General features: G+C 42.7%; 1 protein-coding gene across 6 annotated transcripts in view; it reads right to left on the bottom strand.

Moving 5' to 3' along the window:
* LOC148016733 (uncharacterized) overlaps nt 1-27780 on the bottom strand; it is a 144519-nt gene that overhangs the window by 78275 nt on the left and 38464 nt on the right. For 5 of the 6 annotated variants that reach the window (XR_015688037.1, XR_015688036.1, XM_087663705.1 and 2 more), the window contains exons 2-5: nt 4341-4396; nt 4170-4231; nt 3828-3887; nt 2652-2717 (exon numbers count right to left, since the gene is read on the bottom strand). Coding sequence is in view for 4 of the 6 variants with exons in the window: in XM_087663705.1 (XP_087519831.1) it covers nt 2652-2717; nt 3828-3887; nt 4170-4231; nt 4341-4396 (244 nt within the window). In the remaining 2 variants the exon portion in view is untranslated. The remainder of the gene's footprint in view (nt 1-2651; nt 2718-3827; nt 3888-4169; nt 4232-4340; nt 4397-27780) is intronic. The other variant, XM_087663703.1, reaches the window with a different exon arrangement.

Raw genomic sequence — 27780 nt, 5'->3', positions numbered from 1 at the left:
GTCTGTAGACAAGACAACATCATCAGAATGAGGTGAGTGGCGAAGGAAAAGAAGAAAGGACTCAACAGGCAACCCTACCTAACCGATCCATAAAGGGGGAAGGATGTCGTAGCACCACCATCGATTAGAACTCTTCATGAGGAATCCATGCTGATAGTATTGATAAGTGTAGACATTCTCAGACCAAAACCCATGCCTTGCATCAACTAACCCAAGAAAGACCATTCCAAATGATCAAAGGCTTTTTCCAAGTCTAACTGAATGAGCACCATTTCTTGCTTCATGTATCGAGCATAATCTATTCCCATCTGGACATTCAAGATGTTGTGCAGAATATTGCGCCCTTTGATAAATCCATATTGGGCAAGGTGAATAATATCCAAAAGATATTCATGCAGTCTGTTAGCCAGGACTTTGGTAAAGATCTTATATACAAAGCCCATCAAGGAAATTAGTCACCAATACTTCAAGACCAAGGGGGACAGGACTTTAGGAATCAATTTAATCAAACCCTCCTTCCAAGAGGGCAACATGTGTCCAATTGTCCAAATTTGCTGGTATAATGCTATCAAAAGTGCAGCCAAGTAAGTGGCATAGGTCTCAAAACACTCATTGGTGATACCATCCCACCCAGGGCTCTTGTCTTTAGGCGAATGCAAGAGGACATCCATGACCTCATCTTGTGTAATGTCCATATCCAAAGTGTTGGCAACCTCTGATGTAACTTGATCTTTAACCAAATCACAAAATAATGAATGGGCCGCACTAATTGCATGAGAAACAAAGTACTGCGAACCAAGCAATCTCATGCAATAGATTCTCCACATTTGCACAATTCCTCGCAGGTCTGTGATCACTTCACCATCAGAAGTGCTCAAACCGACCACATTCTCTCTAACATTGGAGGCATGAAGACCAGTATCAACAAGCTATGCCAACCTTGTGGAGAAGAAAAAGGGGACCTTGAGACGAATCCATCAAAACACAATGTGTCAAATCCAGAAGTTGCTTGGCAGCTTGCAACCTTTGCTTGCGTAAGGTAGCATGATGTATTCCATATTGCCTGGTGACCATTTGCACATTGCATATCAACTGATCGAGAGAAGCTACCCCTTGGGGTGGAAGGTCTAGTAAAAATTGATATAGCAAGTGTTGCATAATAGCCATCAAATATCTCATGGCGAAGGAAGGAGATTTTGAAAAATGGGAGCTTGCTCAGAAGGGCTCAAAAAGGACCCACTAGATGCATATGCATCTCAAATACCACGGGGAAGTGATCAGAGAGAACATAGCCCTGCAATACCCTCATTTCCAAAACCCCCAGTTCATCATGCATAATGCATGGCCGATCCAAGCAGCTCCAGGTTTCCAGGTGTTGAGCCGAATCGAAAGTGTAGTTGTGGTCTAGGGGAAATAGCCAGGACCAGAGATCCTGTTTCAAAACAACTGCAACAAAGGTATTCCAGTCTTGGCATTCCAAGCCATCCAGTCCATGTCTTGAAGTTGAATGCAATGGATCCACACAATTATTAAAATCTCCCATGATGAATCCAGGCCTTTCAAGGAAGAGGCATGCTGTCAACTGGTGCCATAAGTTACGATGACCAAGCACATCATTAAGAGTATAGAGACCCACCAGCCATAACACTTCCCCTTCATACATGATTTCAGTTTGCCACATCAGTTTGCAGGCCGTCTTCTCTTTTGTCACACCAATCTGCAGTGTAAAGGACGAAATGTCTCTGTCACGTCACTTTGCAGGTCCCCAGGTTGCAGGTCTCTCTTCCCCATTAGTTTGCAGGACATCCATTACAGAGGAAGTGTGCTGATACAGCAGCCTGGCAATGAAGCAGAAACCATAGTACAGTCATCAATGAAATGTACAAAACACACACATGATATGGTAAACCACAGTACAGTCATCAATGAAATGTACAAAACACACACATGATATATCAGTGTTGATATATCATGTGTGTGTTTTGTACATTTCATTGATGACTGTACTGTGGTTTACCATATCATGTGTGTGTTTTGTACATTTCATTGACAGCACATGATATATCATGTGTGTGTTTTGTACATTTCATTGATGACTGTACTGTGGTTTACCATATCATGTGTGTGTTTTGTACATTTCATTGATGACTGTACTATGGTTTACCACATGATATATATATATATATGTATGTCACACACACACCCTAACGCCTTACACAAGCACATCCTTTTTCCTGGTTAAAGCAATCTGAACTAGGTAAATTCCTAGTTCAGATTGATGCTACCAGGGATGGTCAGTAAAAAAGACCAAGAACATTAGGAAGACACCGAGTATGAAACCATCAACGTCACCAAGTGGAACATAATCATAGAATGATTGTTGTGAAGAACCATGAAAAAGAAAGAGAGGCTGAAAAGATGAAAACTCAAAGTTGGCATGGTTGCATCCTGCCCATATTTTCTGCACAGCAAAAAATCTGGTCCATGCAAACAAGTAATGCCCTGAACACAGGCACAAATGCATAGGGAGAGACACATGTACAAAAGTATGCAGGGATGTACACACACAGAGTAATGGCAAGACATAGACTTGTATTAAGAAAAAATCAAATGACAATGTTCAATACGGAAGTAGCAGTTGAAAGTATTACCTCAGGCCTTGGACACTTTAGCCCATATATGGGCCTCTTTGGATGAGAGGGAAAGGGTGAGTCCACCTGGAGTGACTCACATATTAGTGGATGTAATAATTATCAGTTTTAAACTAGCAAAACTTTAAATTGGCAATACATATTGGTCTGTTTACAAAAAGCTAAATGGCCATTGCCTGTATCACTAAGCCAGATGATTTCGACATCATATTCACAACCTTTCAGGCATAGTAGCTTAAGAATATAGATCAAACATAAACATAATGTGCATCATAAAACATATTTTTTCTATTATATGCATCATAAAGCATACACTTTTCATGTCTCCTTATTTGTCTAGGCTTCATTTTTACATGTAGACATCCAATATAAACATAATTACACACCAAAGTGATGGACCCCCAAGCCCTCCCCAAAGTGTGGCATGCACTTTTTGAAACTAGGCACAAACATGGGCTGCGGGCACAATACTTTTACATACCAAAAGGACACACTTTGGGAAAAAGTGAAGAACAATAAACATATAGTTTTTTGACTGCCTACACATGCAAAAAATGCACCCTTTGTCCATCACTTTATAAGGTGCACAGAAGAGACTCCTTGTCCAAAAATGTGGAGAGTTCACCAATTTAGCAGGTAAACAACAGGTCATGTCCTCTCTGGTGTTTAAAGAAGAGCGGATGTCCAACCCCAAAACAAATACTTTGATTGGTTAACAACTTGCAAAGTGGGTGTCCATCATTTGGTGTGTAACCGGCTAATTTAGCATGTGAATATAAAAGATTGTAGAAAACATCAAAAACCCATGGCATCTGATCATTAAGTTCAAATAGACACACATACAAGAGGACATCTACACTTGGGGATATACAACCCTTGCAAAAAAACATTGTTATGCTTTTTTGATGGATATGTTCACGTTTTCAAGGACCTGTATTTTGGACCAAGTTCTAGTACGCAATGATTAAAATAGAAAATCTTGAAACATCTTCCATGAATCTTCATTTCCCCCAAAATCCACATGGTTTAAGATCCACATTTTGCAAAATATAATTTACTCCCATATCATACACAATAATCAACATGCCTGTATGATTCAACGAACCATTACAAGTATGATTCCAGCTATGATCCAATAAGCTGGATAAGCATTGGAAATAGGATCAAAATGCTCACCTCTCCAAGGATACCATGAAAGTCGCAAACCATGCTTCTGTCACCAAAAGGCACTCCAGTCTGCCAGCAAGACCATCACAATTATGATATAAAAACATGATCAGCAATAAGTAAACATATTTTTTCGATGGAGGGCATTGCATTAATTACACGTATGAAAAGTGGCTCAATATGCAAAGTGAGTGCAGCCCCAAAACCCAAAACTATGGAATTATTGAGCATTGATCAACTTGGATAAAACGCAGCTATGGCCCACTTAATACACCTACTAAATGCTGTACAGCATTTAGGCAGCAAGTAGGTAGAACAGAAACATCCAGTTTTTTATGAGATAAATCACACCTGTGCCATCCCAAATGGCCCAGGATTCATTCCAACGAGTAAAACTTCAATCCTCCGTCCACCTGCAACATTATGGGAGCTGATTCTTTCATGCATTGCAGATAAATGCACACCAAAAATTACTTAGCATAGAAGCTCGTTTGGAATTTTAAAAAGCTAACGTTAACATACCATGCTTTCTTACGTACTGTTCATACAAGTTTATCGCATAGACTAGTGGATTGTACCTGTGTCATCAAAATAAAAAGATCAAGCAAAATATCCCTCTCTCTCTCTCTCTTTCATTGGGTCTTTCCTAGGCCCAAATACCCTACTCTGGCACAACCAGATATGAAGATTCTATTTCCAGTCCTCTGTTTTGGGGTTGTTGGCACAACTGGACAACTCAAAATGCTTTTGTTTTTTATTCCACACCTAGGGTGCAAAAACATCTTGCTAAGTTGAAAGGTCTCCTACATTGGTAGTTGGACGTTATTCAACACATTGATCTCCTTTCCAAGGAGGACTTGGTCACTTTGCATATGGCAATCTCTATTGCTTCTTTGCCCTGACTTTTGTACTCTTTTACTCATTTGCCCTTCTATCAAAGAAAGCTGGGTTTATGCATGAAGGCCTAGAGCCATCCTGCATCTTGTAATCTCATAATCTTGTACATCTTTTGTAATTAATACAATTATTGATTACAGAAAAAAAATACACTTAAGAGAGAGAGAGACCAAAGTCGGGAGAGAGAGAGAGAGAGAGGAACCTTTTACGAAAAAAAAAAGAGAGAGAAGATGTCGAACGTGACGAGGATTGCACATTTGCACCTGGCATTACTTACATGACCTGTGTGCCCTGCGTTCCTGTGGGCCTGGGGCCTCTGCACCACCCGCCTACTCTTTAACCTGCCTATGGCCTGTTCCTGCAGCATGTAGGGTAGGCTGTGTGAAACACACACACACAGAGTCCTTGCAACCTGATCTGCACCCCTTCGTTGAATTTTTCCTGCCCATCAGCTGGTCGCCCTGCCCTCGTGCATGCCTGGGCTGCCATAGTGACCAACAGTAACACAGAGCGAGAGAGACAAACAGACAAACAGAGCTGTTGTGATTTTCGCTTGCCTGTAGCCTGTTGCTGCAACGTGCAGATCAGATAGTGCCACAGCAGCCAAGCAACAAGGGACAAAAGCCTGCGTGCAGCCTCAGTGCTGCAGTCCTGACTGTCTGCAGCCCCACTGTGACCTGCAGCTTCTGTGCGCTGCTCCTCTGCTTGCCAAACTCTGCAAGAGCCAGGGGCATCTTCCTGTCATTATTTCTGAGCTCAATACGGCTTTCATGGACCAAGTGGTTGATTTTGGGCCAAGATTCAGAGGGCAAAGATGAAATGGTCCTGTGTACCGAGGAGTTGGCTAAGGAAATGGCTCCACGCACTGATGCACTGCCTATAGTGAAACACAGTCATGGTAACCATGAAACGCGTATCACTGGGGCTGAAACACGAAACACTTCAAACGGCTGAAATGTTTCACTAAAGTGTGAAACACCATGAGTGAAACAGTTGACTGAAACATGATTTTTAAATGGAAAAAAATGATTTTTTCTTACTTTCTTTAGGGTTTTTCCACTCTCTTAATAGGATACCATTCTTATTGATGTTCTGTACCCGAAAAAAGACATCATTCGTTGGCATAAGAGGATATGCATGGTATAAATGTGAGAGTGTGAGACAAAAGAAGAAACACGAGCACAGAGAGAGAAAGAGAGGGAGAGAGAGAAGGAAGTAGAAGATGAAGGAAGAAATACTGCACTGACTGAAGAAGAATGCTGAATACAAGGATGAGGACTAATCAATGCCTGCATGCAGCCTGGAGCATCAGTGAGGCACCAGATCAGGCTGAGATGATGAAGCCAGCACCAATGACAGAGAGTGTCGGAGAGGAGTGTGTTGAAGATAACCTGTAGAAGTGAGAGAGTGATCAATGAGATGGCTATAAATAGCCCCCACCCTCCAAATCTGGCCAACTCTAGTAAATACATGAAAATGACTGCATTAAATACAGTCCGACTGCTGAAAAAAATGGGAAAAATGATGACAAAAATAACCAGCAGTTGTGGAGCAGTCTGACAATGACCAGAGGTGGAAACCTCCTAATAGGCTAGGCAAAATGCACAACCTAACAGTGGGAGAAATGCACACTAAACTGCCATAGCTCCCATGTCTCCATCAGACTCTGACAAGAGCTCACAACCAGGAGATGACAGATTGACATGACTAAAGCAAGCAAGCTAACACCCCCTCTCAAATCCTAGGAGTGTTTGAAGACCCAACATCCTCTTATGATGAAGCAAGGAAGCCTACGGCAAAGGCTTCGTGAAGAGATCTGTAGCATTGTCCTCCATGGGACAATAGGCTACCGCTAACTTGGAATCCACGATCCACTCCCGAACATAATGATACTAAACCTCAATGTGCTTCATGTGAGCATGAAACACTGGGTTCTTCGCCAAGGCAAGGGTACTCTGGTTGTGCACGCACACCTCCGTAGGTCCTATCCGAGGAAAGCCAATCTCCGCCGTCATACAACGAAGCTCAACTACCTCCATGGCACTAGAACAAAGAGCACAATACTCAACCTCGGTAGAAGAAAGAGCCACAGTAGGCCGCTTCTTACTACAAGAGATAGATCCTGATCCAAGGGAGAAAGCATAACTTGTAGTGGCCCATCTTAAATCCACATCACCTGCCCAATTAGGGTCAACCCAACATCCAGAAAAGTTGCCGCCACCTCACCAAATGATGTCGCCTCCTCCTATATGGCTGTCAACTCCTCCTAGACAGCTGCATTTGCAGTAAAATGCAAATTTTTCCACCAAAAAATTTGACACCGCCTCCACAGAATGCTGCGTTTGCAGCAAACACAAGGGGTAAAGGTTGTGTTTGATGGTCTAGACTCCTCCTCTGCAAAAGATCTCATCTCTGTGCTCTCAATTAGGCTCTGATACCATGTGAGACTGCACGATGGAAGAAGAAACATGAGCATAGAAAGAAAAGAAAGAAAGAAAGATATATTAACGTCTACATAAGGCCAATGTGGCCTATGAGACAAAATCCAGAGTACATCCATGTGAAATGTCACCTCATCAGTAAGGTAAAGATAACATTACACATAAGTGGGTGGCCTATGAAACAATACTGAAAATAACTATACAATGGGACTATACTAGGGCTGAACCATATGTAGTGTTGTTCCATTGATAGAAAAGAAAAAGGAAAGGAAAGGAGAACCAGATCTGATAGAACCATGTGCAAAAGTGTGGTGGAGACTATGGGCTGTAGCCGATCTCAAGATCTGCACATGATCTCAACTATGATGCGGTCCCTAGCTACTTCACTGATATGCCTGGTGGTGAGTCTTCGGTGTCTCATGATAATGGCTCTAATCCAACTGTGGTGTGGCCTCCTCAGACGTGGTCCTAGTAGACGAAGTCGTTGTGCTCGACGAAGGGAAATGGCTCTATCCAATGTGACTCCACGGTGTGGCCTGTAAGGTGTCTAGCGGGGTGGCTCTGTCTTTGCTAGGCTAGTAGTGTTAATAGGATCGGCTCTATAGAAGAAGTCTGTCACTGCTCTCTGTGTGTATCCCTCTAAGTGAACTGGCCTCCTGTCTCGCAATAGTGCAGTTCGGTCTCTCGAGCTCTAGGAGGAAAATACCTAGATATCTCTAGTCCTCGTACTCCATGATGCGACGAAGGGGTCTAAATCCATCACGGAAGAGGCAATGGTACCGTCCTCATATGTCATAGTATATTGTGCATCTGCATATGTAGTGCTCCTCCATCTCAGGCTCTCGACCACAAAGCTGGCAAGTCCTATCCTCTGCCAGGGTACTTGTCCATCTGCCTGTCTCCATCTGAAGCCTATGTGAGGAGGTGTGAATCTGTCCGATAGCAAACCGTACGCTATGGGAGAGATGGATGTCCATATATGCTGGCCGAATAGTGAAACCATCATCAGAGAGACACAATAAATGACTCCTGTAGAACTCCATCCTCGATCCTAGGGGAAGTGGTGGATAAATCCATGTCCTTGCTGTCTCAGTCCTCAAGATATCAGCTCTGATCACCTGGTTCAACTCTAATCGGCTGAGAGAAAGTGTAGGGCAATCAAGGCTATAATCCAAAGGTGGAAGACGGTCAATATCCAAACCATGTAGGCTCATCCAAATAGCCATCTATGAAAACCAACAGTTCTTCTCGCCTCCTGCTGCTAGTTTTCTAGATGAGGTTAGTACCAATCTAGAGTATTTATGGCATGGAAGTTCCCATAGTCTGTGCCAAAAGGTCACTGCCCTAAAGAGTGCCTCCATAACTCTAGATGTTGCCCCTAGCTCTGCTCTGACAATGGGATGTGGGGTGGAGGGCTTACTCCTAATCATGTGTGCTATCATCATGATCAATGGCCTTTCCATGCTATCCCAACCATCATAATAATCCCTCTCTCCAATCTGATCAGTGAGTGGGCTAAGACGCCTGTGGTACAAGCTACAACCCCATAGCTCTACTCTATATAGTAATGTAGATGTGACTAGGGTGTCAAACAACCAAAGTTTGGTGCGCGGCTCCTGGAACTGTATGTGAGCACATTGACTCTCAAGTGCCCCTAGTGCTGCGTATCCACGTGTCAGATGTGCCTCTGATGCCCCTCTCAACGAAAAACGTGGGCCAAAGAAGGTGACTCCCAAATAGACATATTCCCTCACATGCTCCAGTATGTCTCCCCCAAATGTGAACTGATACATAGATCTAGTCACCCATGCTGCTGAAGTATTGAAAACCATGGTTTTGGTCTTCCCAAGGTTCACTATGAGGTCTTTATCTCTACAGAAGATATGTAAAGCATCTAGATGGCACTGCAATCCCTCCGGTGAATCTGAAATGAGAACAATATCATCTGTATACAGTAATATCGGTATCAGCACCCCTGCCAAGCTGGCTTCAACTCCTCCTCGGTCTATGTAATCAGACACTTCATCTATGTATAGACCAAACAATGTGGGTGAAAGTGGACATCCTTGTTTCACTCCTATGGTACTACCAATCCTCTCTGATATCCCCCCAGGAGCTCATACATGACCTGTCACTGCTTCATATAATGCATAGACACCCCATCATAAACCTTCTGGTACTCCAATGTCCTGCAATCTCTGCATGATGCGTGTACAAGGCACTACATCAAAAGCTTTGTGAAAGTCTACAAAGCAACAATCGATCCTCTTGTCTCGAGCTCGACCCTCCTCAATAATGGCTCTAAGTGTGAGAATATGGTCCAGCGTGGTATATCCTCGTCTGAAACATGCCTGTCCTTGTGCTCTCTTGCCTTGCATTTCAGCCTACTCACTAAGTTCATGCTCCAATATAGATCCATATATCTTGGCCAAAGTATGACCGATCATGATAGTCTTGTAGTTGCTAGGAATTAGGGGATCACCACTTTTAAATAGCGGAATTATAGTATTGTCTGACCAACTCATAGGGAAACCTTCACATACAGCTCTATTGAACATATGTGCTAATATGGGTGCCAATATGTCACAAGCATGTGAGAAATGTTCTGCTACAAGTCCATCCTCATCCTGTGCCCTCCCATTTTGTAATCTATAAATTGCATCCCTAACCATTTTCCATGTGAAGAAAGCCCACTGTATTGGCCTACAAGCTTGTGGGGGCTGCATAGGTGGTTGTCCTGGCAGGTCATACAGCTGTCTCCCATAGTCAAGCCAAGCATCTGGTGATGTAATCTATATGGGGGGCTATCTTTCATGAAACATCTTCCATGCGCTCTTGCTATCCCACCCCAAAAATAGCTTATATATCTCTGATCATGCTTTCGCTAAGTACTCTCGTTTCTTCTTCCACACAAGGCGTTTGAAGAACGCCTTTGCTTGGCGATGTCTCTGAGTGCCTAGCTCCACTCCTCTCTGTAAGAGAGCTCGGGTGACTACACACTCATCATCATACCAGCTATTTTGGGAAGAGCAGTAGATCGTGTGGGTCTACATTGGGGCAAGGTGTGTGGGAATGCATACATGGCTGATCCATGTATGGCCTCTGCTAAATCCCTTGTACATTCTTCCAACGATCTACTCAAGTCCAATGTATGTAAACCGGTCTGCAGAGAACCACTGTAGATGTGTGAGGTGTCTTCTGTAAAGTAATATTTGGGATGTTTAGGGAGGCATGGCGTTTCATGTTTCATATGTACACAAGAGAGCATGAATGTCAAAATAGTATGATCTGCTGCTATGCCAATTGGTCTCTTAGATATCTTAAAGTTTTGAATGTCTAGTATCAATGCTGATGAGCCTATCAAGTAGTCCACAATACTTGCCCCTTCTTTGTGATTCCAACATGTCAAATTATCAGATCCTGGCCATTGTGGCAAACCATTAAAGACGGCTAGTCTATGTGCACTTCCCAAAGTCAATAGGTGTGTCCCATACGTACCACTTCTTTATCCTGGTTTCTCCTACGTAGGCCTATTTCATCTATGTCGATCTCTTTGAACATGGCATTATCATGCATATAAAAGTCACTCTGTCTATCTCCAGTGCGTGCATTGAGATCTCCTACTAATAATATGTCCCCAATGCTAGCATATCTCATGATATCCTCATAAAGTACATCAAAGGGAGATCCATCTCGTGGGGCATAGGTAGAATTTGCAGGAGGAAAGTAGCATATTGCGATGAATATATCCCGTGGTCTTCCTGCATGTATCCTAATCCATAAATATTGTGCATCATCATCTCTTTTCATTACTTGCACTATCCCTTTGAGGTCTTCCCGGTATAGTATGGCCACACGTCTAAAACCCCTAGTACTTCTTGGTTTTCTATCTGCTGGACGAAATGCACTTTCCCACCTGTATCCCTCTACGTCTGGTAGTCGGCTACCTTTACATTGGTGTGTTTCTATGTACGTTGCTATATCTATGTTTCAGAAGCTATCTTCAAAGTAACCAACATCCAAGCGTAGGGCTCCATTACAATTCCATATTGACATCCAAAGTGTCTCATAGGCCTCGTACCATCATGAAGTCCTTTTGTCAGTGATGATGAATCGTCCATCCCTATAAACAGCCCACTTTCCCTCTTTGCGAGCCTCCAATACCTTGGGCATGTGTTCTCTGCGATGTGCTATTTGTGTTGGGGTAAGGTCCTCATCCAAATAAATCTTCTCACCCTTGAGGGCTCTCCTCTTGGAGAGGAAGGCCTTTTTTTTCTCTATGTCCCCAAAGCAAAGAATTAGAGCCTTGGACTTAGAGTCATCTTCCCCCACTCTCCAAGCACTGACAATAGGTACATCTGAAGCCCCAATTTTGTCAGCAAGTGTCTTAGCATCTTCCTGTGGGCTGCTCTTCTCCTCCCATCCTACTACTCGTATGTGTAAAACCCTAGCCCGTCTCCTAGCCTCTTCTCCCAAGGTAGCATTCGTTACTTCAGTCTTGTTCACTGATGTTCCCTTGTTCTTTTTTACTACCTCAATCCATGGGCTGGCTTCTTCTATCTGCTTTTGTGTTGTCTTTGCCACTTCTGCCCACTTCTTCTATCACAGAGAGAGAGAGAGAGAGAGAGAGAGAGAGAGAGAGAGAGAAGAAAATAGAAGATGAAGGAAGAAATACTACACTAACTAAAGAAGAATGCTGAATACAATGATGAGGATTGATCAATCCCTGCACACAGCCCAAAGCGTCAGTGAGGCACCAGATCAGGCTGAGATGATGAAGGCAGCACCAATGACAAAGAGTGCCAAAGAGGAGTGTGCTGAAGATAACCTGCAAAAGTGTGAGAGTGATCAATGAGATGGCTATAAATAGCCAATGACCTCCAAATCTGGCCAACTACTGCAAAAGTCCCTAAATCTGGCCAACTGTAGTAAATACATGAAAATGACTGAATTAAATGCAATCCGACTTCTCAAAAAAATGGGAAAAATGATGACAAAAATAACCAGCAGTCGTGGAGCAATCTGACACTAACCAAAGGTGGAAACCTCCTAACAGACTAGGGAAATGCACAAGAAATGTGCCTAACAATGGGAGAAATGCACACTAAACTGCCATACCTCCCATGTCTCCGTCAAACTTTGACAAGAGCTCACAACCAGGAAATGACAGACTGACATGACTAAAGCAGGCAGGCTAACAATAAATGCATAAGTTGGAGCTCATTGCTTATAAAGAAACCTATCTCACGTGTATTATTCAACCATTTCACTTGGAACTTACCCAAAGGTTAAACGTTTTGGGGTGAAATGTTTTGAGGGTGAAACATTTCGCAGTTACCTTGTAAACATGATGTGGATGCTTCTACGATGATTGCTGAGAGTCCTGCCCCTTTAGAATCCCAGTCGCGTTCGTATGCACAAGCTGCTTATCATTCCAATGATTCCCATGAATTGAATTGGGAGCCTTTGTTAGAATTTGCCAACTCTTTACTGGAGGAATATTTTCAACACAATCATAGCAACCATCCAAATTGCGATGAAGAAGACATTGTGGATGTGCATGTTAACACACAAAAATTACTTCGATTTTTCTTTGCTTTTTATGGATGTGGAGTCATAATTTTTTTCACAGGCAGCATCCCGATAATACTTTGGATCCATCATGGTTTTCTTCCACTTTATGGTATGATTGTATTGAAGAGGTTTTTGTGGGCCCCAAGGGTTTTATGGGGTCATGCTTACATTGGCCACGAATGGAGATGATCTTTTGGGTAGACTACCCCTCTTCTTTGATCAACAGTTGGTGCATGTGGCACCATGGAGACCCATGGCTGATTTTCAACATTTGCTTAAATGAGAATGTCTAGTGTGGATTGAAGGAGAAGGCTGCCCTACGGTTTATTAGCCTCTGCCAAGGGATGCAGTGGCAAGCACTGGTACTGTGTTGGTGCCTCCTTGTATGCGGGCAGGCAACAAGAATCGATTGTGCATGTTGTGAGACACCTCAAGAAAAAGGCCGAATTGGTTGTGCCTTACTTGCATTGGTATGCATCCACTATGGTTTAGGCTTAACTGGGCCACCAATACAAATAGGGGACAGCCGTCTCGAGCCCTCAGAATGCCGAAATGCCGTCCCAAAATGTGCTGCCACGTCGGAATGGGAAACGGAACGAGGGACGTCCCCAATAGGGGGAAGCCGTCCTACCCATCCCGAGGACACATTGGCTATAGGGGACGGACTGCAATGACGAAAGATTACCCATTTAGACCAGGTTGGGTCGGCACATCTCTCTCGCTTCTTCCTAACCCCTTTACTTGTCTATGCCCTGTGTCCTAGTCCCCCGTCTTGTCACACAATCCTATCCCTTGTTGCCTGACGTGATCCTGCCCCTAGGCCCTACCTGCTCTTCCGCCTCTTCCTCCTTCAACATTTCCCTCCTTCCACCTATTCCTTCCGTCTTCCTCCTTCTCTCTTACTCCATCCCTCTTCCTCCTTCCACCTCTTTCAACTCCAACTTTCACCTCTTTTGTCTACTCTCTCGCCTAGGCCTTGCAAGCTACAGCAACCTGCCCTACGCATATCCCTAGGCCTACTCAGCCACTTTGTCCATTCCAATTTCGACCCAATTGTCAGCACTTCAATGGCTTTTTCACAACCAGCTCATCATGTCGAAGGGAGAGGCAGAACACATGGTCATGGTGGGATGAAGTAAATGTTGAACGCCCATAAACCGGAGGCAAATCATGTACTTGGTCATGCAAGCTATGTCTATTGAGAAACCCACTTCTTCAATTCACACACTTCATTTAGGATTTCGCATTGATAGCCCCAAAAAGGACTTGTGTCCACATTTTGGCCACTTTTTCAGTGGGCGCCACACAGTGATGCACTACCCCGAATAGCTTATGCCTATAAATAGGCAGTCACTTCATTCATTCTTCACCACTCTCTCTTCAGTCATTCTTCACCACCAATTCCCTTCTCTCATCAACCCCTTCCACCACCCTCACACCCCTTCAAGAGGACATTGCAGTTCATGGCTCGTGGCTCGTGGTTGCCTTCACCCTTCTTCTGCTTCAAGCGCCTTGTTCCATCATCAAACCTTGTGTTTGGAGCATCTTCCACAAAGTGTCACCATCATCTGCTTGGCGTTAGCATCCTTCTCCTTCAAGATCCACCTTCACCCACATTTTTCAATCTAGAGGTCTTCTCCTTACCTAGCGTCGTCATCTCCAACATGGCATCAACATCCTAGCTTCTGATAGTAGTCTACACCACCTAGCGTCAATGATTTCATCATTCGTCTATCACAAGGGATGATAGGACCTGCGTTTTTGCAGATTGGCTTCTCCTCTATCACTTGGCATCACTCGTCTATCACAGAGATTGCTCAGACCTGCGTTTTTGCAGCCCGGCTCATCCACCATCATCTAGCATCATCATTATCCACTTGGCGTCAACATCTGGGCTGCTCTGCCTAGGTTACTCGCCGGCACTAGAGGATTGCAATTCACTCCCTCAACAGCTAGTGATCATCTTCCACATCTCCGACAACATCAGAGGATTGTAGTCCACTCCCTCAACACCTATCTTTCACCTTCCAGTGATTACTTTGATAGCCCACTGCCCAGAGGACTGCGTTTCGCTCCCTTCACTGTGTAGATTTTCCACACGTGCTACCACCTAATTCAGACAAGAAAATGCAATTATCTTTTGAGCTTCGGCTCCATTGTATCACCTTTTCTTCTCATAGCATGATTTAGTGCATCATCACCGTGTTCTTCTTGTGTTTCTAAGTTTCTCTTCTCTCTCAATGTTTACCGTAGACACTTTGTGTTGCTCCTCGCAAATCCTATTATCTCTCTGCACTCACTTATTTTGATATGGTATTAGAGCATACTTGTTATTTTGACAGTGTCCTCACCAGCATATGAACAGTGCAAATAAAGTAAGAGCTCTTTATTGCACAAGCCGAGATTGGAGGTGCAATTTTGCCCCACTGTCACACCGAAGAAGAGAATGAAGCTTCTAGAGCGTGTGGCTAGTCAAGAGGCTCTATTTGCATCGAGACATGCTCAAGTGGCAATAGATCCAACTATGCTTGCAGTGGCAGTAGTAGCAGCTGTTGTTGATGGGTCTAGACCTTCATCTATAGCAACGAGTGTGACATCCACACCACGTGGATTTAGTTCATCTATGCCATTAATGCCTTCGTTCTCCACCACCAAACGCCAAAGTACTCTTGAGGGAAGTTGAGACTCAACAAAAAAATAGAAGACATATTCAACCGTGGCTCGTTATTTCTACCACGACTACATTGCCTTTCATATAGCCAGGTTTTGAAAAATTGATAAATTGACATGCTCTCGAGTCTTTATTATTTACACTTTTCCCATTAAATAACTTAGACTTTTAACTTGGTTATTAGAACTTATAACTTAAAAGTTCATTTGATTCTTAAATCATAAGTTAATTTAATTCTTAAATCATAAGTTAATTTACATTCTAAAGTCATGTCCTCATGACACTTATCATCATATATTTCATTTTATGTGCATAAGTCCGAGAACTTTAGGGCAATGTTAAAAGGTTAGCGAGTATGGGCCTAACTACGTGTCACCCTCTTTTGAGAAATACCATCCCATGCTTATTAAGAATGATGTTCATGGATGCTTTCTAGTGATTGAAATTGTTTTTGAAGGGTAGTGGAGCCATCTTCAGAATTTTCAGAACCTTGGGAAGACCAAGTTTGTTTATGGGTGATTTTACATGTGTGTTGACCCATCCCAATCTACTTCGGAACATTCTCTAAGGGATACTCTAGAAAGCAAGGCTCGGAATGCTTTTGTGATAGATAATCTCAAGTAGGATCTTTGGTCTTGGCTTTCTCCATCAGCTTCATGATTTATGTTTCACTCAGACCAATATTTAGCCACGTGATCTCAATTAGACCATATCTGTACTATGTATGGGAATTCCTTTTTACCAAAAATTTTGAAAATGCGGGTCTTGCAACAATATGTTCATTTTGTTTTCATAGGATACATGGCCCAACTCTGCTAGATAGATTTTTATGTGACTTTTCACTAGTAGGTAGCGTTTGCATGTTGTGGAAGACACATTGGCCTTGGTTCGTCTACTCTTGCTTGATTTGCCACAAGAAGATTTTCTAGTCGCATTATTGGCACGACTAGGTGAACTTATTCAATGTTTTCAACTATGGTCCTGCCAACAAGCTAAGGTCAGGATTCTGACCAAAGGTCTTTGAGATAGTTCTGGTCACGCTCATAAATTCTTTCGAGCTTGCATGCATCCCAGCCACGGGAAAATATGGTGAGATTGCAAAACGAAGATAGTCACATGGTCACAGACCCCAAATCTATTGTATCTATGTGTCAAGACTACTTTACAAATCTTTTTGGTTCACGACAAGAATGTTCTTCTCAAGTTGTTGATATCATTTTGTTGGGCAAGCACTGGCTGATGATACTTTTATATTTCTAAAAGCAAATGCGTCTAATCCTCAAAAAGCCTTGGATATTTAGGAATTATTTGGGCATGAGTTAAAGCGCTGAATCAATGCTGCCAAATCTTCCCTTACTGCTTGCACGGGCTCCAAGTTGCCAAATTTAGGTTGGCAAGGTGTGCTTGTTCAAGAAGGCGACATTATAAGGCATCTTGGTTATCCTTTGGATGTTGATGTGTAGCTAAGACTTTTGTTGAAATGAATATTGTAGCCAGCCTTCCTTCCGTGGATGGGTGGTAATTCCCTAATTACAACTTAGTTATTGCAGTAAGATTTATTATAAAACTGAGAAATGCAAATTAACTTACAATCTTAGACAATGTACACCTTGTTGGCCCCAAAACTCGCGTCCCTTTTTGTATTTATTTAACTTAATTGAAGAAGAAGTTGATATACAATGAGCAAGGCTGTAGAAAGGCTAGGAGATAAGAGAAAATGTTGAGGAGAGAGAAAATTCGGACTTTCTTATTGAAGAACTAAAGAAAATCAATCATTTATTGTTGTAGCCCTATCTCAACAGCCTGTAGATGCTGTCACCTACTGTTGTTGATAGGTCTTCTCCTGCCCCTGGCTGCCTCAAAAGGTCCTTCAATGGCTGCAAATCAAACCAGCAGCATCTCCTCCCTCTCTCTTGCAAACTGAATACACTAAAATGCCTCTCTCTAGCATCTAAAGACGTTTTTTAGTCTTGCATGGGCATTTTTGACAAGTGGCAGTCTTCCCAAATGGTTTTTCCAACATTATCCATAATTAAATATTAATTTTCTGTCTTTAAATATCGAACATTAATCTAATAATTATTTTGATGCCTTGAAAAAATATCTAACTGGCCAATTGGCTAGGCAACTTCCATTCCCGAGTGTCTCTGCACCATCTTTGACCATCACATTGGCATTAGGTACCATTAAACGCCACTTTTCTAGTGTCACCAATTGACACATATGGCCAAATGAATGACCTAGGCCAACAACTAGCACCAGATACCACCAAGTATCTGTGCGGCCTTTGCCATCCCGTGATTTCCTCGAGTCTCGGGCTCGTAAATTTACTCTAACCCCAATTACACCTCACATATGTAACATTTACTTAACCATGTGATTAAAAATTAATCCACATGTTAAGTGAGGTTTCAAAAATACATGTCCTCATGACAGCCCTCCCCCTTAAAATCCTTGTAATAATCCTCATTTGCATTGCCAGTTTGCCAAATGCATCAAAAGCAAAATAGTGGATTAGAATTTCCACAAGGCATCATAGTTAACACAACATTGTGCATTATTGCTCAACCATTCCATATGCCCAACACATGCTGAAAATTACCAACCAATCATAGCATAACATAAGACTCACAAAGAATTTAAAAAACATTGTCAGATTATCATGTGACATGTGGCCATAAACAGTTCTCAAGCTGATCAAAAACTGAATTGAAACTGATCAGAATTTTGTCTCAAAATTTATGCAAATTTCATGCCAAACTGATCATCAGCTGATGCAGAAATATAGTTACAATGCCCAAGTGAAACTCATACTCATCTGCATACATCTCATAGTGACTAGTATACTAAGTAGTGACCTCATGGCAAACATACTGCCAACGCAGTATGTTGGATGCACGTTGAATACATCCGAGATCCACTACATACGAGAGTTTTCCATAGCTGGAGTGGAAGTGCTACCTTCCCCTTGAGCATCAAGCAATATTGCCGACCCTTGCTCTGCTGAACTTGAAGGAGCCCAAACTAAAGTTGGTTTTAACTGAAAGGCATCTAGGTAGAGCTGCAACAACTAAGGATGGTCTGCCAAGTCATCCTCTTCCATCCATTTGGCATCCATTGGTGAATAATTTTGAAATTTCACCAAGTATCTCCCGAAACCTTTACCTTTGACCTTTCTTTCCTTATGTGCCAAAATCTACTCGGGTACCAAAATCTCATCCAGCTCCTCAACCTCATGCTGAATTTCAACAAACATGTCTTCTAGCACATCACCATGGAAAGGCCTCAACAAACTAACACGAAATGCATTGTGTATCTGCCAATGTGGAGGTAATTTCAGCCAATATGCCACATCGTTGATCTTCTCCAACACCTAGATGGGCCCAAAGTATCTCATAACTTTGAATACAATCTTTCTCTTCCTTAGCATCGAGCTTATTTCAAGCTGTCATGATGTCCACCTCAAAGATTTGCTTGAATTGTACCCACATTGACGGCACTCTACCATGCATCAAAAGAGTGGACCACCACTATAATGCGTTCCCTTTCAAGAAAGTGGCTGCCTTTCGGATCTTTGAGGACTCAATGAAGTTCCCTCCTCTGAATGTGTTGTATCAAACTAATGAATGAAAGTTAAAGCTTTCAGCCTATCTTATGCACCACTCAAGGACTCAAACTTCACTGCTTTTCCACCCTCATCATAGTCTTTTTCTGCCCCTTTGGGTCAAGTTGTCATACACCGACTACTGCAAAAAGGGTACACTTGCTGAATTTACATCAAAACCAACGCCAAATGGAGCATTTACATGACCAGCATTCATTCCTTGAGCCCCACCATCATTCGGAGGTGCAGATGCAGTACCAAACATGCTACTTCGTGCTCCAAGCATCAAGCCAATCCTGCCATACATAGGATTTTGCATATTTCCAGCCATACCCGAATACATTGGGCCTTGCACACCATGCATTGGTTGCTGCATACCATAGGGATTTGTGCCATACATTCCTGTACACGGTCCTTGTCCAACCATAGTATGAAAATTTGTGCTTCCACCAAAATATCCGGGCTACCCCATCATAGCATGCATGCCCGGCTATCCAAAATCCATTGGATTGGCAATTCCGTGATGACCTTGCATTTACATTCCTTGCCTTGTAGGTACCAACTATTTTATTTCATTACCATCTTTGGAAGCTTCAAATCTTGTTGTCCCGAAGGTGTAAAAGACATCTTCTTCTTCTTGCCTTTGTTGTCCCTCTTTGAAGCATTCAAAAATCGTGTAAATTAAGAATCCTTTGCCAATTCAACAAAGAGATTTGCTGCTATCCTCATCCGATTCTTAAACTGGTCATCAAATTCCTCTTCACTTTGCTGGCCATCAACCTCCTTATGCTCTGAAGGCCGTGCATCTTGCCCAACATCAATATTTTCAGCTTGTTGTCCATGGTCTAAGCCTTGTCCAAGGTTAGACATTGCATTTCGTTTATTCCCATGCGAATGTTCATATTGAGAGGCATCATCGTTGCTTGAGTCCATCTCACTCTATGAAGACATATTGTTGTAATTTCTCAGTTGAGAGTAAAAATCAGCACTAGAACAAAGCTTTGGCTTGCAATCAGGTGCCTTGGGCCCACCAAATCAAGGGATTAAGTGGTAATCCCAACAATGGAACCATGAAACCAACCTTCCTTTCATGGATGGGTGGTAATTCCCTAATTACAACTTAGTTACCGCAGTAACATTTATTACAAAACTAAGAAATCCAAATTAACTTATAATCTTGGACAATAGACATCTTGTTGGCTCCAAAATTGGCGCACCCTTCAATATTTATTTAACTTAATTGAAGAAGAAGTTGATGTACAATGGGATTCTCCCAATCCCTTTCAGTATTCCAACTCCCCTTGCTTTCCAAAATGACCAACAAGTCTTCAATCTGATTTGCCTCTTGATTCGGCAGTCAATTGGCCTTCACCCACTTTGATGGAGTTGGAAAATGCCCCAATTTTATTGATTTGTTGGTCCCTCCACTTGAATTTGACTAAAAAAAGCTTCAGCCTTGTTGAATCCAAGTCTTGGAGCTTCCAATTTTTGGCATGCTTCTTGAGGCTACTACTAAATCCTAATTTCTCCTCTGCAAATTAGGATTTATAGCAAAGAAATCTGAAATTTCTCGGCCTCTGGTGATCTCAATGATGTGATCTTTGGAACAAGGTTGTAGAAAGGCTAGGAGATGAGAGAGAATGCTGAGGAGAGAGAAAATTCAGACTTTCCTCGCGAAGAACTAAAGAAAATCTATCATTTACTGCTCTGCCCTGTCTCAACAACTTGTAGATGCAAATAACTAAAGAAAATCGGTCATTTACTACTGCTGCCCTGTTTCAACAGCCTGTAGATGATATCACCTGTTGCTGTTGATTGGTCTTCTCTTGTTCTTGGCTGCCTCATAAGGTCCTCTAATGGCTGCAAATCAGACCAGCAGCATCTCCTCCCTCTCTCTTGCAAGATGAATACACTAAAATGCCTCTCTAGCCTCTAAAGACGTTTTTCAGTCTTGCATAGGTATTTTTGACAAGTGGCAGCCTTCCCAAATGGTTTTTTCAGCATTATTTAAATATGAATTTTCAGTCTTTCAATACTGAAAATTAATCTAATAATTATTTAGGTGCCATAAAAAATAATATGATTGGCCAATAATTAAATTGGCTATGTAACTTTCATTCTCGAGTGTCTCTGCACCATGTTCGAGTGTCTCTGCACCATGTTTGACCATCATATTTGTGTTAGGTAACATTAAACGCCACTTCTCTAGTGTCACCACAACTTACACTTATGGCCAAATAAATGACCTAGGCCAACAACTAACACCAGATACCACCAAATACCTGTGTGGCATAACTTATAGCAACTTTTATCTTTAATATCCCATGATTTCCTCGGGTTCCGAACTTGCCAATTTACTCTAATCCCAGTTACATCTCACATTTGCAACATTTACTTAACCATGTGATTAAAAATTAATCCACATTATAAGTGAGGTTTCAACAATACATTTTCTTGTGACAGATTCCACATAAATTGGCAGCCAAGTTTGTTTATTGAAAATCTCAAGCTTAGCCATTTCATATGCACCTGAAAGTGACACAAATTATCATGCTCCCCATGCTAACTTACTTCTTGACATTGCTGCCTTTGACCAATGTTGCTTTTAAGGAATCTCTCTTGCCACTTCTGTTTTATGATATAAAAGAAAAATTATGTGCAAAAAGACTCTTGGTGGCATGTGCTTAATGCTGAAGTGCATTTTTCTACATCTGCCTCTGTTCTTCTTAGTCACTTCGTGTGCTTGTGGAAAATGCTGCTTTCCAAGGTCCAATGGCATCCAGTAGAGGAGAGACACACGGCCAATTCATTATAGACGAAAATTCTAGCGGTATCTCATCTATTTTCTTGGGAGGGAAAATTGGAGGAGAGATCTAAGTTTAATTGACCTCAGTGTTGCTTGATGCCACTCTCTTGCCACAAGGCACATTGATGTCATTTTGCACTATCAAACGGATCTTTTGGGTCCCTTATGGCTATATTGATCTTGTTAGTAGTCATGTTTGTCATGCTTGGTGATCTCCTACCTATGAGCCTCAATCTAAGTCAAATGAGAACATTAGGAGTGTGGAGAAAATACCCGAACACAAAAACATAAATAACACCATACGACAAAGCACAAACTAATAGAATAATATGATTAGGGTTAGAGTAACTCAGAGACAATGAACACAGAGAATGAATGAAATTATATAACTATTGAATATACAATACTCATGTAACAAACACACTATGTAGTGAATGAATATTGTACCTCGAACTCCTGTATCTCAAGGATCAAGGCAGGGATAATGAGCTGGAAAGTGTGTCATACTCCGAACAGATCTTGAATTGCAACAAGGCAGCCTTCGGATGTCGAACACCAACAAACACACCCAAGAAAGGCTAGATAATGTAAATGGCAGTGCATAAGAGAGAAAGACAAAAAACACAAGTGAGGAGAGAGAAATAGAAAACGCAAGCGCAAGAGAGAAAACAATGAACGATAGGCTAAGAAAATATAGCAACAGCTAGAGAAGAGATAAAATCTACAAGGCGGCAACTGGGGCTTGCAAACACAACAGTATGCTATTGTGGCAGGCTGCATGACAACTGGATGACAGACAACAGCAGTTGCCTTGCTGGAACCAATAGCAAACTGATGACAAAGGGCTGGAAATAAACACCAAATGAGTGAAGACTGCAATGGATAGCCTTGGACTTCGATATCGGTGTGGGCAGCAAGCTGAAAACACTTGAGATCTACAAAAACGAGATTAGGGCTGAATAGAGGGCAGCATATCTATTTATAGAAAGTTTGGGCCCTCCCAAGTGGGTTTGTGCTTATGGGATACAAACACTCTCTAGGAACGCATTTCTTTTAAATAAACAAGGTTTCTTCCTTAATTAAGCATGTTTTTGAGATGTTTAAGTGAAGCTAATGCATTTTTAGCTCGACAAGCAGCTCTAACATGTCTATTATGTGTTAGGAGGCAACTCATTCTAAAGCATGCATTTCTTCTTCCAATCAAGTTTTGTGTGCATTTATTGCATTTCCAATCAGTTTCCAGCCCCTACCAGTGCCTACTGCTCCTAGGATGCCATATCATAATTTTCTGGATTTTTCTATGCAGTCGGACTGCATTTATTGCAGTCCCAATCTATTTTCAACAGGTCGGCAGCCAGATTTGGAGACATTCAACTATTTATAGCTGACCCTCCTCACTTGGAAGTTGGCACTATCGTCTTCTTATGTTCATTGGCAAGTGTTCCATCAGTTGTTGTAGTCTTCTCCATCTCCAATGTGAACAGCAGGCTGGATATTCTCCATCGCCATCTCCATCATAGTCACTGTCGATGCTATTGTCATCATTTCCACCTGGTATGCCTTGGGCTGCGTGCAAGGACTGATCAGTCGTCTCCTTTGTATCCAGCATTCTTTTCAATCAGTGCAGATCTCTCTCTCTCTCTCTCTCTCTCTCTCTCTCTCTCTCTCTCTCTCCATGTTCATGGTTCTCTTCCGTTGCACACTCTCACGTAGTATCATCGCCAAAGTGAGTACATAAAATTACTCCTTTGAGAGGAGACCCCTCAGGCTGAAAACACAGATTTTCAGCCATTTGACCCTTGCTAGAAACACAGATTTTCTCTATTCTGCTGCTCCATACGACATAGGTGCAGTCCTCCTATCATGAAAATGTAGCTGATTTCCACCATTCGGAACCATTTACAACAAAACGCAGATTCTTGTGGGCGTCTACAAGTGTTGAAGATGTCTTATCAGCGGTTCAATAGCTTTGACAACTCTGACAAGGAGATCTCTCATCACTCCACTAAAAGGGGTATGATAATCGCGAAGATCAAAGATCCTAGCCCCGTTCTAAACCGGAACCTTCTCCTAACATGTCACATGGATTGGAGCAGCCATCTCCTCCCCCCTCTCTCCATGTCTCCCACAGGGCCCGCCCTTCTAGCCCTAGGATGCCTATGGTCAGTGTAGGTGCTTGTTCTTCCTTCTCTTCCCAAAGAAGACCGTTTGGACAGATCAAATTATTCACTTTGATCATGTAAGGTGGAATGTATCCTTGAAACATTTGATCGTTGGGAGTTTGTTACCCACCCTATTCTCAATCCCGTGGAGGATCCTAGAGTGGGATCTATGATGGATCGTGCAGCCCTATGGGATCGGCTCAATTATAGAGCTCAATCTATCCTCTTTATGAGCTTACATGATTCTGTCCTAGTACATGTGTGCAGGTTGCTACTAGAAGCAAAAGTGTGGGCAAAACTTGCTTCTTTGTACCATCAAAAGACATTTGCCCACCAGATTACTCTTGAGAAGAAATTGTGGATGCTCGCTATTGATGACTCTCCTTCAATGAAGGATCGCTTCAACAGGTGGAAGGACATGAAGGACGAGTTTTCTTCCCTCAATAGGATCATCTCTTCGAAGGATATGGCCATGATTCTCTTGACTCAGCTGCCATCTCCAAAATGTGATTTCTACACCAACCTTCTTACATTGAGGACTCATGAGACTCTTCTATGGGAGGAGCTTGCCCTGCTTGTCTTGGATTATGATGAGCATTTGAAAGAGGTAGCCATGGATCCGGCTCCACAAAAGCTTTTGCTACAAGTAAGGGAGGGGGGAAGAAGAAAAATGAGAAAACTAAGGCCAAGCCCAAGAAGGAAACATTGGAGCATTCTTCATGCTCTGACACAAATATAGAGAAGCCTCGATGCCCACACTGTGTGAAGGGGACACATCCTGAGGAGAAGTGTTGGAAAAAGTACCCTCACCTTCGCTCTTGACTACATCATCTGGGTCTTCCTCTACCTCTACACCCATTGTTACCCATGAGTCTATATTCATTTATATCCATGTTTTGGAGAAGCCTTCTTCAGTGGTTGACTTGTCTCGGCAAAGCACCCTTGGCTCATTGACAGTGGTGCTTTGAGTTATACGACTCCATGATGGAATATGCTACAAGATCTTTGTCCATCTGAGAATCTTATCACTATTGGTGACATTTGTTCAGTGCCTATTAGTAGTGTTGGCACTTTGCGTTATTGCCAAATTGTTCCTCTGGCTCCATTACGAAAGTCCTACATGTTCCAAACTTGGGATTTCCACCCCTCTCAGTTTATGGCCTTATTAGACTTGGTACCCCAGTTATCTTTCCTGAGGAGGCCGTGCCTATTGAGGATTCTTCTTCAGGAGTGGTTTTAGTGACAAGTTGGCGAGAGAGTGGGCTCTATAAGTTCTATTCCCCTTCTCTTATGCAAGGTCCTCCACCGTAGTTGTCTATTGCTACACTTGTTCCTACTTGTGTACTATCTATTCCACACGTTCCTTCCTGTCCCCCACCCTCCCCTTCGACGGTTCTCTCTGTTGAGCAAAAAATGCATTAGCTTCACTTAAACAGCCCCAAAATATGATTAATTAAGGAAGAAACCTTGTTTATTTTAAAGAAATGTGTTCCTAGAAAGTGTCAGTATCCCATAAGCACAAACCCACTTGGGAGAGGCCAAACTTTCTATAAATAGGTATATTGCCCACACCCCGTTCGCGGATGACATCACACTCCAAGCTGTCCATTGCAATCTTCACTCATTTGGCACCTATTTCCAGCCTTCGTCATCAATTTGCTGTTGTTTCCAGCCAAGCGACTGTTGTTGTCCGTCATCCAGCTATCGTATAGCCTGCCATGTCAGCATACTGCTGCATTTGCAAGCCCCGGCTGCCACCTTGCAGATTTTCTCTCTCTTCCAGCTGTCACCGTCATCTCCTCAACCTGTCGCTATTGTTTTCTCTCTCTTGTAGCCTACGTTTGCTATTTTCTCTCTTACAACCTGCGTTTGCTGTTTTCTCTCTCCTCACCTACGTTTTTAGTCTCTCTCCTCACCTACATGTTGTAGTCTTTGTCTCTCCTACACTGCCATCTGCATTAGATTCAACCTTGGCTACTTTTGCTAGTGTTCAACATCCACAGAATACCTTGATGTGATTCAAGATCCGTTCGGAGTACAACACACTCTCCAACTCATTACCCCTGCCCTAATCCTTGAGATACAAGAGTTCAAGATACAGTATTCATTCACTGCATAGTGTGTTTGTTGCATGAGCATTGTATATTCAATAATCATATCATTTCATTCATTCTCTATGTTCACTGTCTCTGAGTTACCCTAACCCTATCCGTGTTCTTCTATCAGTCTATGCTTTTTCATATAGTGTTATTTGTGTTTTTGTGTTAGGGTATTTTCTTCACATGGTATGAGAGCTGAGTTCTCTGAAGAAACCTAGGCCTTGATCTGAAAGCTCTACACAAGCAGGAATAACAAAAGGGCAGATGACTTTGAACACTACTTCCGCACCACTTCTCATATCCAAACTAAATCCATCGAGAAACAAGTCGGAGTGGGCCTCACAGCTTCCTTCACAAGCTCCTAACATTTTGTTTTCAAATGTCAAAATGAAGTAGGTGCATCTTCATCATCATCATTTCAATTTAATGAATTTAATGGACAAAAGAAACCCACATTATTTCCCACATCTACACCTATCACAAATCCATTTAATCTCCCTTCCATCCCGCCCTCTTATTCCGCTACCACATACTTTCAGCCTCCATTAAGTGCAGCACATGTTGCATCTCATATAGGATCACATGTTTTTTCATTCACCACACTGAGGGGTCCTTCAAACTTAGGCACAGTCATAAGAACCTCATCTCTTCCTTAGTTGGGTGGTATTCCACCTTTTCCTCACACACTTTCAGGATCATTGCAACTTGGGTATTCCCCCCAATCTCTCCTGAGTGTGGATCAGCTGGTGCCACAATTTACCTCCATGGCATTATCTAGTGGACGCTCTAGTCATTATGTTGTGTCCCGACCGATATTCAAACAGGGCTTACGTGTCCTTGTGCCTCCACCTCCACCGGCACCTTATGGAAACATTCATGTTCTGGTGCCTTTGTATCAATCAATATTCATTGGATACTCACAGCCTATTTCTGCCTATCCACCTCTCCCCTCTCCTCCTTCTTATCAGACACCACCATCTTATCCTCCACATCCATCCTACCTCACATTGCGACACCTCATGGTTCTACCTCATATTTCGCCAAGCATGCATTCAATGATAAGAATTGTTTTAACGGGTCAAACTTTACAACTTGGTCGAACTTAATGAGACATGTCCTTGACCCACAAAACCTATGGGATCTTGTGCAGGAGTTGAAACCCTAACCCAATCGCACACTTGTTCCATACAAGGTCGTCCGCTCATGGAAGGCTAGGAATGCCTCCGGTATTGTCAAGCTGATGCAAGGCTTATTGCCTGAGTTTCATTCTCAACTTCAGCATTTTAACTTAGCGTCAAAGCGATGGGCACATTTAACTGACTGCTATGCGGCTCGAGATAGGACCCATCGAATAAATCTTAACCATGAGCATAGAAACAGGGAACGGCCGTTCCGGTACTTAGGAACGGATTAACGCGTTCTGGGAGGTCCAAGCCCAGGAAACGCTAGCGGAACGTTCCAGCCTGTTCCCTGTCCCGTTCCCGCCCGTTCCAAGCCGTTCCCTGACAATTCCCTGGCCGTTCCCTGTTTGGAACGTCCGTTCCAGCAACGGGGCATTAAATTTTTTTTAAAAAACATTGATCGTGTCCTGTCCCGCCTCGCACCAGTTGGCGTGACTCCCGCCTTTCGCCTACCTAACCTGCCTCCCGCCTCTCGTGCCTCTCTCGACTGCCTGGCCTCATTGCTTGGCGCCCGACTGCCAGGCCTA

This window comes from Lygodium microphyllum, chromosome 23 (assembly GCF_053477565.2).
Source record: "Lygodium microphyllum isolate KBCC chromosome 23, Lygodium_microphyllum_v1.1.10, whole genome shotgun sequence".
NCBI classification, from domain to species: domain Eukaryota; kingdom Viridiplantae; phylum Streptophyta; class Polypodiopsida; order Schizaeales; family Lygodiaceae; genus Lygodium; species Lygodium microphyllum.
This window is presented reverse-complemented; position numbering and strand designations above follow the sequence as displayed.